This window comes from Salmo salar, chromosome ssa09, assembly GCF_905237065.1.
Source record: "Salmo salar chromosome ssa09, Ssal_v3.1, whole genome shotgun sequence".
In the NCBI taxonomy this organism is placed as follows: Eukaryota; Metazoa; Chordata; class Actinopteri; order Salmoniformes; family Salmonidae; genus Salmo; species Salmo salar.
This window is the reverse complement of record NC_059450.1, coordinates 9,396,697-9,411,473: the sequence shown is the minus strand read 5'-3', so window position 1 is coordinate 9,411,473 and position 14,777 is coordinate 9,396,697. Positions and strand designations below refer to the sequence as shown.

At 42.5% G+C, this 14,777-nt stretch overlaps 1 protein-coding gene across 1 annotated transcript in view; it reads right to left on the bottom strand.

Annotated features, from left to right (window-relative positions):
* Window positions 1-12,125, bottom strand: part of impg1b (interphotoreceptor matrix proteoglycan 1b) — a 53,791-nt gene extending 41,666 nt beyond the window's left edge. Inside the window, exon 1 of the mRNA XM_014210170.2 lies at window positions 11,510-12,125. Within this exon, the coding sequence (XP_014065645.2) occupies window positions 11,510-11,576 (67 nt within the window). The 5' untranslated portion in view covers window positions 11,577-12,125. The remainder of the gene's footprint in view (window positions 1-11,509) is intronic.
* Between the last annotated feature and the right edge of the window lie 2,652 nt (window positions 12,126-14,777).

Sequence of the window (14,777 nt, the reverse complement as noted above, 5' to 3'; positions counted from 1 at the left end):
AGGACAAAACACATAGCCCAATGTTTGTATCACAACTAAAGTTACATAAATAACTCTAAATTAAGCGAATAGGAGGACATGTTTCTTTGTTAACCGCTCAATACAGAATAGCTGCATGTGCGCACTCTCTCAAATCTTTTTGAGAAAATATCCTTTCTATTTTATTCAGCTATGTTCAATTGTATTCTTCATAATATAAAATAATTCCATGGAATTCTAAGCAAACCTTGCTTGTTAAATGAACTAGTGTAGCCCACAGCCATATGGCATAGCCAGATCAGGGCCTAACATCAGGGCCTAAGGACAACTCAGAGTATGCTATTCTGTTCTTCTGAAATAAACTACATTTTCTTCATATCATGTTTCTTTAGACCTGTCTAAAATGAATAATGGATTTATTGTGATGGTGTAGGCTATAGGACATGGATTTATTAGACTTTTTAAAATGTAAATGTTCCAAAGGTCTGCATCAATGGCTTGTAGGCTATGCATGGAAGCCAGAAGATGCTAAATGTGTTTATGTTAATTCACGGTTAATTACTGTGAGACTGGAAGTTATTTGCTTGACAATCATCGACTGACAAAATTTCATGACCGCCACAGCCCTAGCTGTGAGTCTTTCTGGGTAAGTCTCTAAGAGCTTTGCACACCTGGATTGTACAATATTCAATATTTTCAAGCAGATTTAAGTCAAAACTGTAACTCGGCCACTCAGGAACATTCACTGTGTTCTTGGTAAGCAACTCCAGCGTAGATTTAGCCTTGTGTTTTATGTTATTGTCCTGCTGAATGATGAATTCATCTCCCAGTGTCTGATGGAAAGCGGACTGGACCAGGTTTTCCTCTAAGATTTTGCCTGTGCTTAGCTCAATTTAGTTTATTTTTTATGAAAAACTTCCCAGTCCTTACAGATTACATTACAGATTCCAGGTCATCTACAAGACCCTGCTAGGTAAAGTCCCCCCTTATCTCAGCTCACTGGTCACCATAGCAGCACCCACCTGTAGCACGCGCTCCAGCAGGTATATCTCTCTGGTCACCCCCAAAGCCAATTCCTCCTTTGGCCGTCTCTCCTTCCAGTTCTCTGCTGCCAATGACTGGAACGAACTACAAAAATCTCTGAAACTGGAAACACATCTCCCTCACCAGCTTTAAGCACCAGCTGTCAGAGCAGCTCACAGATCACTGCACCTGTACATAGCCCATCTATAATTTAGCCCAAACAACTCCCTCTTCCCCTACTGTATTTATTTATTTATTTATTTTGCTCCTTTGCACCCCATTATTTCTGTTTCTGCTTTGCATTTTCTTCCACTACAAATCTACCATTCCAGTGTTTTACTTGCTATATTGTATTTACTTTGCCACCATGGCCTTTTTTGCCTTTACCTCCCTTATCTCACCTCATTTGCTCACATTGTATATAGACTAATTTTTCTACTGTATTATTGACTGTATGTTTGTTTTACTCCATGCGTAACTCTGTGTTGTTGTATGTGTCGAACTGCTTTGCTTTATCTTGGCCAGGTCGCAATTGTAAATGAGAACTTGTTCTCAACTTGCCTACCTGGTTAAATAAAGGTGAAATAATAAATAAAAAAATTAAAAACATGTACAGTATACACATAACATGATCCAGACACCGCTATGCTTGAAAATATGGAGAGTGATACTCAGTAATTTGCCCCAAACATAACACTTTGTAACACTGGATATCATAAGGTGAATGCACCAATTTGTAAGTCGCTCTGGATAAGATGCTCTGGATAAGACGTAAATGTAAATGTAAATGTATTCAGGACAAAAAGTTAATTGCGTTGCCACATTATTTTTTACAGTATTACTTTAGTGTCTATTTGCCAACAGGATGAATGTTTTGGAATATGTTTTTTCTGTACAGACTTCTTTTCTCTCTGTCAATTAGGTTAGTATTGTGGAGTTGTAAGGGTCGACGCTGGTAGAGACGAGAAGTAAGTACAGGGAGTGAACATTTAATATCAACAGACATGGAACAGAACAGGACAGGACAGTGTCTGGACAAGACCACATAACGACATTAATGCAGACAGGGAACAAACGGGGGAGCAGACAGTTATAGACGGGGCAATCAACAAAGGAAAGGAGTCCCGGTGAGTCCAATGAGCGCTGCTCCGTGTAATGATGGTGACTGTCACGACTTCTGCCGAAGTAGGTCCCTCTCCTTGTTCGGGCTGCGTTTGGCGGTCGAAGTCACCAACCTTTTAGCAATCGCTGATCCTTTTTTCATTTTCCGTTGGTTTTGTCTTGTCTTCCATCACACCTGGTTCCAATCCCATCAATTACATGTTGTGTATTTAACCCTCTGTTCCCCCTCATGTCCTTGTCGGTGATTGTTTATTGTAAGTGCTTGTACCCATTATTGTACCCATTATTTGAATGCACTGTTTTCCGGTGTTTTTAATTTTTTTTTTAACTACGCCGTTTGGAAACACAGTTTTTGTTCTCCTGCGTCTGACTTCTCTGCCGCCAGTACGCACTCCTTACAGTGACAAGTGTGTGCAATGAAGGGCAGCCTGGCGCCCTCGAGCGCCAGGGAAGGGGAGCGGGAGCAGGCGTGACAGGAGTAACTACAATGTTGTTAATCCATCCTCAGTTTTCTCCTATCACAGCCATTAAACACTGTAACTGTTTTAAAGTCACCATTGGCCTCATGGTGAAATCCCTGAACAGTTTAATTCCTCTCCGGCAACTGAGTTAGGAAGGATGTCTGTATCATTATAGTAACTGGGTGTATTGATACACCATCCAAAGCGTAATTAATAACTTCACCATGCTCAAAGGGATATTCAATGTCTCCTTTTTTTACCCATCTACGAATAGGAGCCCTTGAGGCATTGGAAAACCTCCCTGGTCTTTCTGGTTGAATCTGTGTTTGAAATTCACTGCTCAACTAAGGGGCCTTACAGATAATTGTATATGTGGGTTACAGAGATGAGGTAGTCATTCAAAACCATGAAGTCCATGAAACATATTGTGTGAATTGTTAACAAAATGTTTATTCCTGAACTTATTTAAGCTCGCCACTGCGAAGGGGTTGAATACTTATTGACTCAAGGCATTTCAGATTTCCATTTTTAAGCAATTGAAAAACATAATTACACATTCTGGGGTTTTGTGTGTAGGTCATTGACAAAAATCGAAATGTAATCCATTTTAAATTCAGGCTGAGACACAACTAAATGTGGAAACAGTCAAGAGTTGTGAAAACTTTCTGGGCACTATACAATATATATTTATATATATATACACTACCGGTCAAAGGTTTTAGAACACCTACTCATTCAAGGGTTTTTCTATATTTGTACTATTTTCTACATTGTAGAATACTAGTGAAGACATCAAAACTATGAAATTACACATATGGAATCATGTAGTAACCAAAAAAGTGTTAAACAAATCTAAAAATATTTTATATTTGAGAATCTTCAAATAGCCACCCTATGACAGCTTTGAAAGCGTCAATACATGGCTAAGATTGAATCATACTACATCGGCTCCGACGCTCATCTTATGTGGCAGGGCTTGCAAACTATTACAGACTACAAAGGGAAGCACAGACACGGGCTGCCCAGTGACATGAGCCTACCAAATGAGCAAAATCACTTCTATGCTCGCTTCGAGGCAAGAAACGCTGAGGCATGCATGAGAGCATCAGCTGTTCCAGGCGACTGTGTGATCACGCTCTCCGTAGTCGACGTGAGTAAGACCTTTAAACAGGTCAACATACACAAGTCTGCAGGGCCAGACGGATTACCAGGACGTGTGCTCCGGGCATGTGCTGACCAACTGGCAAGTGTCTTCACTGACATTTTCAACATGTCCCTGATTAAGTCTGTAATACCAACATGTTTCAAGCAGACCACCATAGTCCCTGTGCCCAAGAACACAATGGCAACCTGCCTAAATGACTACAGACCCGTAGCACTCACGTCCGTAGCCATGAAGTGCTTTGAAAGGTTGGTAATGGCTCACATCAACACCATTATCCCAGAAACCCTAGACCCACTCCAATTTGCATACCGCCCAAACAGATCCACAGATGATGCAATCTCTATTGCACTCCACACTGCCCTTTCCCACCTGCACAAAACGAACACCTATGTGAGAATGCTATTCATTGACTACAGCTCAGTGTTCAACACCATAGTACGCTCAAAACTCGTCACTAAGCTAAGGATCCTGGGACTAAACACCTCCCTCTGCAACTGGATCCTGGACTTCCTGACGGGCCACCCCCAGGTGGTGAGGGTAGGTAGCAACACATCTGCCACGCTGATCCTCAACACTGGAGCTCCCCAGGAGTGCGTGCTCAGTCCCCTCCTGTACTCCCTGTTCACCCACAACTGCATGGCCCGGCACGACTCCAACACCATCATTAAGTTTGCAGACGACACAACAGTGGTAGGCCTGATCACCGACAACGACGAGACAGCCTATAGGGAGGAAGTCAGAGACCTGGCCGGGTGGTGCCAGAATAACAACCTATCCCTCAACGTAACCAAGACCAAGGAGATTATTGTGGACTACAGGAAAAGGAGGACCGAGCACGCCCCCATTCTCATCGACGGGGCTGTAGTGGAGCAGGTTGAGAGCTTCAAGTTCCTTGGTGTCCACATCAACAACAAACTAGAATGGTCCAAACACACCAAGACAGCCGTGAAGAAGGCACGACAAAGCCTATTCCCCCTCAGGAAACTAAAAAGATTTGGCATGGGTCCTGAGATCCTCAAAAGGTTCTACAGCTGCAACATCGAGAGCATCCTGACTGGTTTCATCACTGCCTGGTACGGCAACTGCTCGGCCTCTGACGCAAGGCACTACAGAAGGTAGTGCGTACGGCCCAGTACATCACTGGGGCTAAGCTGCCTGCCAGCCAGGACCTCTACACCAGGCGGTGTCAGAGGAAGGCCCTAAAAATGGTCAAAGTCCCCAGCCACCCCAGTCATAGACTGTTCTCTCTACTACCGCATGGCAAGCGGTACCGGAGTGCCAAGTCTAGGACAAAAAGGCTTCTCAACAGTTTTTACCCCCAAGCCATAAGACTCCTGAACAGGTAATCAAATGGCTACCCGGACAATTTGCATTGTGTGCCCCCCCAACCCCTCTTTTTACACTGCTGCAACTCTCTGTTCATCATATTTGCATAGTCACTTTAATATCTACATGTACATGCTACCTCAATCAGCCTGACTAACCGGTGTCTGTATGTAGCCTCGCTACTTTTATAGCCTCGCTACTGTATATAGCCTGTCTTTTTACTGTTGTTTTATTTTTTTACCTACCTATTGTTCACCTAATACCTTTTTTGCACTATTGGTTAGAGCCTATAAGTAAGCATTTCACGGTAAGGTCTACCTGTTGTATTCAGCGCACGTGACAAATAAACTTTGATTTGATTTGAAACACAAGACATTGACTTCCTCCATTTCACAGCCTCGGCCATCACAGCAAGGTAGTGCCATGGTGTTATGAAAAACAGTTAAGCCAGTGAATACAGTAAGTCCATTCAAAGTGAGCTAATTGTTTAAGGCGTGCCTTACAACAACCAGGTGGTAAACTTCAAAAGCTTTCTTAAGACATTAAGCCCCACTCCTATCAGAGGCAAGGGACTTCCTCAGACCTATCTTGGCAGTAGAGGGCCCACAAAGAAATCAGCTTAATGAATAAACACTGATACTTTGACCACCGAGAGGTTGAGTTTCTGGCCAGAAAGTACATTTTTTGAGAGATTCAACTTCAAAGTTAAAATGTTAAGTTTGTGTAATATGGTGAATGGGAATCATTAGCCGCAAAACACAGACTCACAATCCGATTATTCTCCTATCAGAGAGCATATTGACAAACAAACTAGATAACATTAGAAATGTGCTCAGTGAGGAACGAGGAGGTCCCCATGCACATGGGCCAGCATGAGGGCCTGCAGGGGAAATGGCCGCTAATGCAATGCACAACAGTGATGGCCTCATAAAGCAGAGCTACAAGCCAGAAAAGATTAGTGTCCAGAGCCACTGAAAACAGAAAGCCTTTGTTTATTTTGGGATAATGAACAGACCGAAGACACAATCCGTACAAAATCAGGACCCAACATTCAGAAGTATTCTCATACAAAAGTTGCTGAATTTTTAAAATGCTTCTTAACAGTTCTGACATTGTCATAACCATGTCATATATGTCATAACAACTGACATAACTTGTCATAACCTGTTATAATATGGCCATAACACTGTCATGACACAGATATTATGACCTGTTGTGACATATATTGTGTTATTTTATGGCTGGTTATGACACCTACATAAATTGACCATATTAAAGTATCATTGTAAGTGTGCATACACTGATGTCAGACATGCACCTATCCCAATGCTCTGTCGCTGATGACTGGAATGAACGCAGGAGCATCGAGACATTATTTTTTATTTATTTATTTATTTCACCTTTATTTAACCAGGTTGGCAAGTTGAGAACAAGTTCTCATTTACAATTGCGACCTGGCCAAGATAAAGCAAAGCAGTTCGACATATACAACAACACAGAGTTACACATGGAGTAAAACAAACATACAGTCAATAATACAGTAGAAAAATAAGTCTATATACAATGTGAGCAAATGAGGTGAGATAAGGGAGGTAAAGGCAAAAAAGGCCATGGTGGCAAAGTAAATACAATATAGCAAGTAAAACACTGGAATGGTAGATTTGTTGTGGAAGAAAGTGCAAAGTAGAAATAGAAATAATGGGGTGCAAAGGAGCTAAATAAATAAATAAATACAGTAGGGGAAGGGGTAGTTGTTTAGGCTAAATTATATGATGGGCTATGTACAGGTGCAGTGATCTGTGAGCTGCTCTGACAGCTGGTGCTTAAAGCTGGTGAGGGAGATAAGTGTTTCCAGTTTCAGAGATGTTTGTAGTTCGTTCCAGTCATTGGCAGCATAGAACTGGAAGGAGAGACGGCCAGAGGAGGAATTGGCTTTGGGGGTGACCAGTGAGATATACCTGCTGGAGCGCGTGCTACAGGTGGGTGCTGCTATGGTGACCAGTGAGCGGAGATAAAGGGGGACTTTACCTAGCAGGGTCTTGTAGATGACCTGGAGCCAGTGGGTTTGGCGACGAGTATGAAGCGAGGGCCAGCCAACGAGAGCGTACAGGTCGCAGTGGTGGGTAGTATATGGGGCTTTGGTGACAAAACGGATGGCACTGTGATAGACTGCATCCAATTTATTGAGTAGGATATTGGAGGCTATTTTGTAAATGACATCGCCGAAGTCGAGGATCGGTAGGATGGTCAGTTTTACGAGGGTATGTTTGGCAGCATGAGTGAAGGATGCTTTGTTACGAAATAGGAAGCCATTTCTAGATTTAACTTTGGATTGGAGATGTTTGATGTGAGTCTGGAAGGAGAGTTTACAGTCTAACCAGACACCTAGGTATTTGTAGTTGTCCACATATTCTAAGTCAGAACCGTCCAGAGTAGTGATGCTGGACGGGTGGGCAGGTGCGGGCAGCGATCGGTTGAAGAGCATGCATTTAGTTTTACTTGTATTGGAGGCCACGGAAGGAGAGTTGTATGGCATTGAAGCTCGTCTGGAGGGTTGTTAACACAGTGTCCAAAAAAGGGCCAGAAGTATACAGAATGGTATCGTCTGCGTAGAGGTGGATCAGAGACTCACCAGCAGCAAGAGCGACATCATTGATGTATACAGAGAAAAGAGTTGGCCTGAGAATTGAACCCTGTGGCACCCCCATAGAGACTGCCAAAGGCCCGGACAACAGGTCATCCGATTTGACACATTGAACTCTATCAGAGAAGTAGTTGGAGAACCAGGCGAGGCAATCATTTGAGAAACCAAGGCTATTGAGTCTGCCGATGAGGATGTGGTGATTGACAGAGTCGAAAGCCTTGGCCAGGTCAATGAATACGGCAGCACAGTATTGTTTCTTATCGATGGTGGTTAAGATATTGTTTAGGACCTTGAGCGTGGCTGAGGTGCACCCATGACCAGCTCTGAAACCAGATTGCATAGTGGAGAAGGTGCGGTGGGATTCGAAATGGTCGGTGATCTGTTTGTTGACTTGGCTTTCGAAGACCTTAGAAAGGCAGGGTAGGATAGATATAGGTCTGTAGCAGTTTGGGTCAAGAGTGTCCCCCCCTTTGAAGAGGGGGATGACCGCAGCTGCTTTCCAATCTTTGGGAATCTCAGACGACACGAAAGAGAGGTTGAACAGGCTAGTAATAGGGGTTGCAACAGTTTCGGCAGATCATTTTAGAAAGAAAGGGTCCAGATTGTCTAGCCCGGCTGATTTTTAGGGGTCCAGATTTTGCAGCTCTTTCAGAACATCAGCTGACTGGATTTGGCAGAAGGAGAAATGGGGAAGGCTTGGGTGAGTTGCTGTGGGGGGTGCAGTGCTGTTGATAGCGGCAGGGGTAGCCAGGTTGAAAGCATGGCCAGCTGTAGAAAAATGCTTATTGAAATTCTCAATTATAGTGGATTTATGGATTTTTTATTATCTTACATTTCTTTTAGACTAACATTTCATTTTCAACAGCGGAGATTTGTATAAACCTTTCTGTCTGTCTCTCCCACATTTGCAACATTGTTTCAATATTCAAATTTGATTTCCAGCTATCTCATAGTAATGAAGGTGTCGGGACGAGACAGACAGGCAGGCAGGCAGTGTTTCTCAACCAGTCGACATCATGAATCAGCTTGCATAATTTTTATGGCTATATACACTAACGGTCAAAGGTTTTAGAACACCTACTGTACTCATTCAAGGATTTGTCTTTATTTTTATTATTTTCTACCTTGTAGAATAATAGTGAAGACATCAAAACTATGAAATAATACATATGGAATCATGCAGTAACCAAAAAAGTGTTTAACAAATTCAAATATATTCAATATATAAAAATATTTGAGATTCTTCAAATAGCCACCCTTTGCCTTGATGACAGCTTTGCCCACTCTTGGAATTTTCTCAACCAGCTTCACCTGGTATGCTTTTCCAACAGTCTTGAAGGAATTCCCACATACGCTGAGCACTTGTTGGCTGCTTTTCCTTCATTCTGCGATCCGACTCATCCCAAACCATCTCAATTTGGTTGAGGTCGGGGATTGTGGAGGTCAGGTCATCTGATGCAGCACTCCATCACTCTCCTCCTTGGTAAAATAGCCCTTATACAGCCTGGAGGTGTGGTGGGTCATTGTCCTGTTGAAAAACAAATGATAGTCCCACTAAGCCCAAACCAGATGGGATGGCGTATCACTGCAGAATGCTGTGGTAGCCATGCTGGTTAAGTGTGCCTTGCATTCTAAATAAATCACAGACAGTGTCACCAGCAAAGCACCCCCATACCATAACACTTCCTCCTCCATGCTTTACAGTGGAAAATACACATGCGAAGATCATCCGTTCACCCTCACCGCGTCTCACAAAGACACAGCGGTTGGAACCAAAATTCTCCAATTTGGACTCCAGACCAAAGGACATATTTCCACCGGTCTAATGTCCATTGCTTGTGTTTCTTGGCCCAAGCAAGTCTCTTCTTCTTATTGGTGTCCTTTGGTAGTGGTTTCTTTGCAGCAATTTGACCATGAAGGCCTGATTCACACAGTCTCCTCTGAACAGTTGATGTTGAGATGTGTCTGTTACTTGAACTCCATGAAGCATTTATTTTTGCTGCAATTTCTGAGGCTGGTAACTCTAATGAACGTATCATCTGCAGCAGAGGTAACTATGGGTCTTCCATTCCTGTGGCGGTCCTCATGAGCGCCCGTTTCATCATAGTGCTTGATGGTTTTTGCGACTGCACTTGAAGAAACTTTCAACGTTTTTGAAATGTTCGTATTGACTGACCTTCATGTCTTAAAGTAATGAAGGACTGTCGTTTCTCTTTGCTTATTTGAGCTGTTCTTGCCATAATGTGGACTTTTTTTACCAAATAAAGCTGTCTTCTGTATACCCCCCTACCTAGGAAGGAAATAAATTCCACAAAATAACTTTTAAGAAGGCAAACCTGTTAATTGAAATGCATTCCAGGTGACTACCTCATGAAGCTGGTTGAGAGGATGCCAAGAGTGTGCAAAGCTGTCATCAAGGCAAAATGTGGCTATTTGAAGAATCTCAAATATAACATATATTTAGACTTGTTTAACACTTTTTTGGTTACCAGATGATTCCATGTGTTATTTCATAGTTTTGATGTCTTCACTATTATTCTGCAATGTAGACAATAGTAAAAATAAAGAAAAACCCTTGAATGAGTAGGTGTTCTAAAACATTTGACCGGTAGTGTACAAGAAATGTTAATTGCAAAAGGTAAAACGAAACGAAGTGCAGCTAGTTTGCAGCCTTTCCAGCTTTAGTTTGAATTGATTGTGTTAGCTGTGTTGTTGGCTAGCTCCTCTGAACAAGTGTCCTGACGATTGAGCAAATGTTCTATGACAGGTGAAGATGTGCCTCATTAGCTCATTGTTATGGATCTATCCAAATAAATGTCACTAGAAAACAGCTTAAACAAATGTAAATGTGGCTACTTTGCTGTTATTCTGTCTGCACGTGACTGTAAGTTAGCCGTAGTTGGCTAGCTAGCAAGCAAGGGATAAGAACGTTGCCAGCCAGTATGGCAATGGAACATTTAGAACGAACAACTGGGTCGCGTCCATAGATACAGAACAAAAAGGTCACGTCTCTAGCAACCGAACCGATAGAACGAACGACCAGCCGGCTTGAGTAGCAACCCTAGATTTGTGTCGGGACTATATCTTGTGGAAGGATGAAATAGTATGAATAAATTATTCAAAATAACTTTTTAATGAAAATATATCAAGCATTATTTGAATATGTTGGTAACCCATTGTATAAAATAATGCCCTTGAAGCCTTGAAGCCGGTGTTTGGAGGATATATACACCCTAACGTGTTATGACACTGGATGTCAAGTAAAGTGTTACCAAATGCTTTCATGGGGATCTACTACCTCAATAGTGACTTTTGTAATGTGACCTAACAGTTTATTACATTTTATATGCATGTATATTAAAATCAACGCTGTAACACGTGTATTCAAGTGCAACAGGTAGGACGAGCTGATACTGTATTTAATGTCTAAAGCAGCTGTAAATACAGTTGCCCTTGATGGAGTAAGGGGTAAAAGTCAAGTGGATCACACCACTCTCCCAGTCCTCTTACGTAATGCACCAAGCATGCCCCAACTTTTGTCAAAATACACTTTGATTTCAACATGGTTCAGTTCAGTTCTGCAGTATGTCACAATTGCCAAACTGTCACAATGTTCTGCCTTCTAATCTGACCCATCATGAATGCGCTGTACTCAGCCATGCACACCATATCTCTCTCATTGTGAAAGAACAAAGCATAATCTCACTTAAATTAGACTCAGACAGGGAACAAACAACCAACCAGACGAGCAGCAAATGCTATTACAGGTTCCCTGGAGTGAGAGCTTACCTTTGATTCGAGTGGCTGCAACGGTAAACAGAAATAGGGTGAGGGACAGTCCCGTTCTCAAATGCATGATGGACTAGTTCAAGTCCTTTCGGAGCCCAATTGTTTTCATTCGGAAACAAAAGGAAAGTTCCTTTTATCTCAAGTCCATGAGGAAAAAAGTATTGTCAATGGTGAGAAATTGCCTAAGTTTCCGTCAACGAGCTAAAAGGGGGGTTGTTCACTCCTTTCTCGTCTCCAGTGAGGTACTAGCAGATGGTGTTACAGTCCTGGCTGAAGTTTGTTCTCTGAGTCAATCAATGATCCCTGCAGACCTGGACGAAGGATGGAAAAAGATGTCAAGGTGGGGGGCATGTAGAAGAACTCCAAGTTACTCAACTGTAAGTGTAAGTGTGACAACTGTGATGAGATTCAAAAAGCAGGTTCCGTGAATAATCTGTTTACCTTCTGCTTCCTCGTCGTAATCCCTCCCTGGCCACGTGGTGGCCTAGCCTCATCCTGTTAGGGCCCTTCTGGAGCCTCATCTGTCAGTCAGTCAGCGGGGCCCACTGCTCTATGGCCCTATAGTGTCCATTCAGTGTACCTGATCCTCAGTCTCTTAGCTCCCAGACCAGGCTAGATTCCCTGCGCACTCTCTTCAGGCTAGCTCACACCAGATGCTCCTCGAGGCGCCAAACTCACAGGCTGCCAACCAAGGCTGCTGGGCTGTAGGACTGTACTGGACGTCCAACTCCCAGACTCCCAGACCGACAAAATGTGCTTTATCTCTGCTCTGAGTGCGTGGCAGAGCTGCACTGTTGTTATTTTTGTTGTTTCCTCCTCCCTTCTGTTAATGGGCTGTGGTGGTTTCCACTCAGCTCTCCAAGCTGACAAGAGGATTACCAGCTCTAGCCTGTTATTAAAGGGAAAGGGGGATACCTAGTCAGTTATACAACTGAATGCGTTCAACTGAAATGTGTCTTCCACATTTCACCCAACCCCTCTGAATCAGAGATGTGCGAGGGGCTGCCATAATCAACATCCACGTCTTTGGCGCCTGGGAAACAGTGGGTTAACTGCCTTGCTCAGGGGCAGAATGACAGATTTGTACCTAGTCAGCTCAGGGATTCAGTCCAGCAACCTTTCAGTTACTGTCCCAACGCTCTAACCACTAGGCTATTCCTGCCGTTGTAAGCTGGCCCGGCAGACAACTTCCCTTTCATCAACACTAAATGCAAAAGGATTTGTCTACTCAGGAATTCATCCTTCTCCGTGTTGCTCTACACGTCCCCCAATGCTATTGGTCAACAACTCAGATTTTGAATCCAAACAACTCAGATGTTATAAAAGGGTCTTAAAACCAATGTGTCTTTCACTTTGTTCCTGACCTGCTGTGGTGAGATGCACTCTCTCTCTTTCTCACCCTCTCTCTTCCATGAGATATGGGCCATGGCACAAGCTATGGTTTCTTTGTTTCTCTCTCTCTCCATCTCTGATCATGCCATTAGATACTTAATGTTTAGTTCATGAAAGTATTGCCTTGTAACTTAAGCTTTATGTCTTGTATGTGAATCGTTCATTTTATAATGATATTAAATGTCTGCCTTTAATACAGACAATTCTTAGTCCTTTCTTGATGGCCAATTACTGTAACTCAACTATACATTGAGAATACCAAATATTAGGAACACCTTCTTAATATTGAGTCGGCGCATGGACTCTGGAAGGTGACTCAAATGCTTCCCACAGTACTGTCAATTTGGCTGGATGTCCTTTGGGTGGTGGACCATTCTTGATACACACTTATGATACACACTTATGATACTTATGATACACACATAAGTCAAAATAGGTGTAATGTCATGCTGCGTCATTTCTGATAACACACCTCAAGTACACTGTATTGAAAAGACATTAGATATGCCTAGAGATAACTGTATCAAAATGTAATACAATTATTTTTCAAAATGTATATATTTTTGGCCTCCCGAGTGGTCTAAGGCACTGCATCGCAGTGCTAGCTGTGCCACTAAAGATTCTGGGTTTGAGTCCAGGCTCTGTCGCAGCCAGCCGTGACCGGGAGACTCATAGGGCGGTGCACAATTGGCCCAGTGTCTGCCAGGTGTACAGTGTTTCCTCCGACACATTGGTGCAGCTGGCTTCCCGGTTAAGTAGGCAGTGTGGCTTGATTGGGTTGTGTTTCGGAGGACGCACGGCTCTCAACCTTCGCCTCTCCTGAGTCCGTAAATGAGTTGCAGCGATGAGACAAGACTGTAACTACCAATTGGATATCATGAAATTGTGGAGGAAAGGGCAAAAAAAGTCATAATATCTATATATTTTTTAAAGAAACCGAAATCATTCATAACCAATATTACAGTTCTTCCTCTTCGTTCACATGTTGAGTTTGATGATCTGGGTGTTGACATCCTTTTCTGGATCCCCATCATCAGTGACCTTGCAGCCTAGGTAGAGGAATTATTGAATTTCCTCCACTGCTTCTCCAGTGGAAGGATGTGTTTGTGAGCTTGTTATCATTTGCACAATCCTGGTCTTCCAGAGTTGAGGTGAGTGTCCATCTCATGCCACTCTTTCAGTTTTTCAGGGTTATAAGCCAGTCAATGGCTATTATGAACTGGGTGGGGGAAAGAATGCCTCCTTGTTTAACACCAGCGTTGACTCCGAAACTGTTGGTTGCATGTCCATTACAGACAACCTGACAGCGGAAATCACAAGGTCTTGATTACATTGACTGCCTATTTTGGGAGGGATTCCATAGTGGCAAAGTATTTTCCATAGGGATATTCGGTGGAGACTGTCGAAAGCCTTTCAAAATCAGTGAAGGTGGTGTATATGGGGCTGTTCTATTCTGTAAATAAACATACTTAAGTGTCAAAAGTAAATTTAATTGCAAAAGTATACTTAAGTATCAAAAGTAAAAGTATAAATAATTTCTAATTCTTTATATTAAGCAAACCAGACGGCATAATTTTCTTGTTTTTTGTCATATACGTCTAGCCAGGGGCACTCTCCAACACTCAGACACAATTTACAAACGAAGCATTCATGTTTAGTGAGTCCGCCAAATCAGAGGCAGTAGGGATGCTAAGCATTCAAAATGTAACGAGTACTTTTTTGCGTCAGGGAAAATGTATGGAGTAAGAAGTCATTTTTTTCATTAGGAATGTAGTGAAGTAAAAGTAAAAGTTGTCAAAATATAAACAGTAAAGTACAGATACCCAAAAAATGATACAAGTATTTTTACTTAAATACTTAACACCACTGTGTAAAT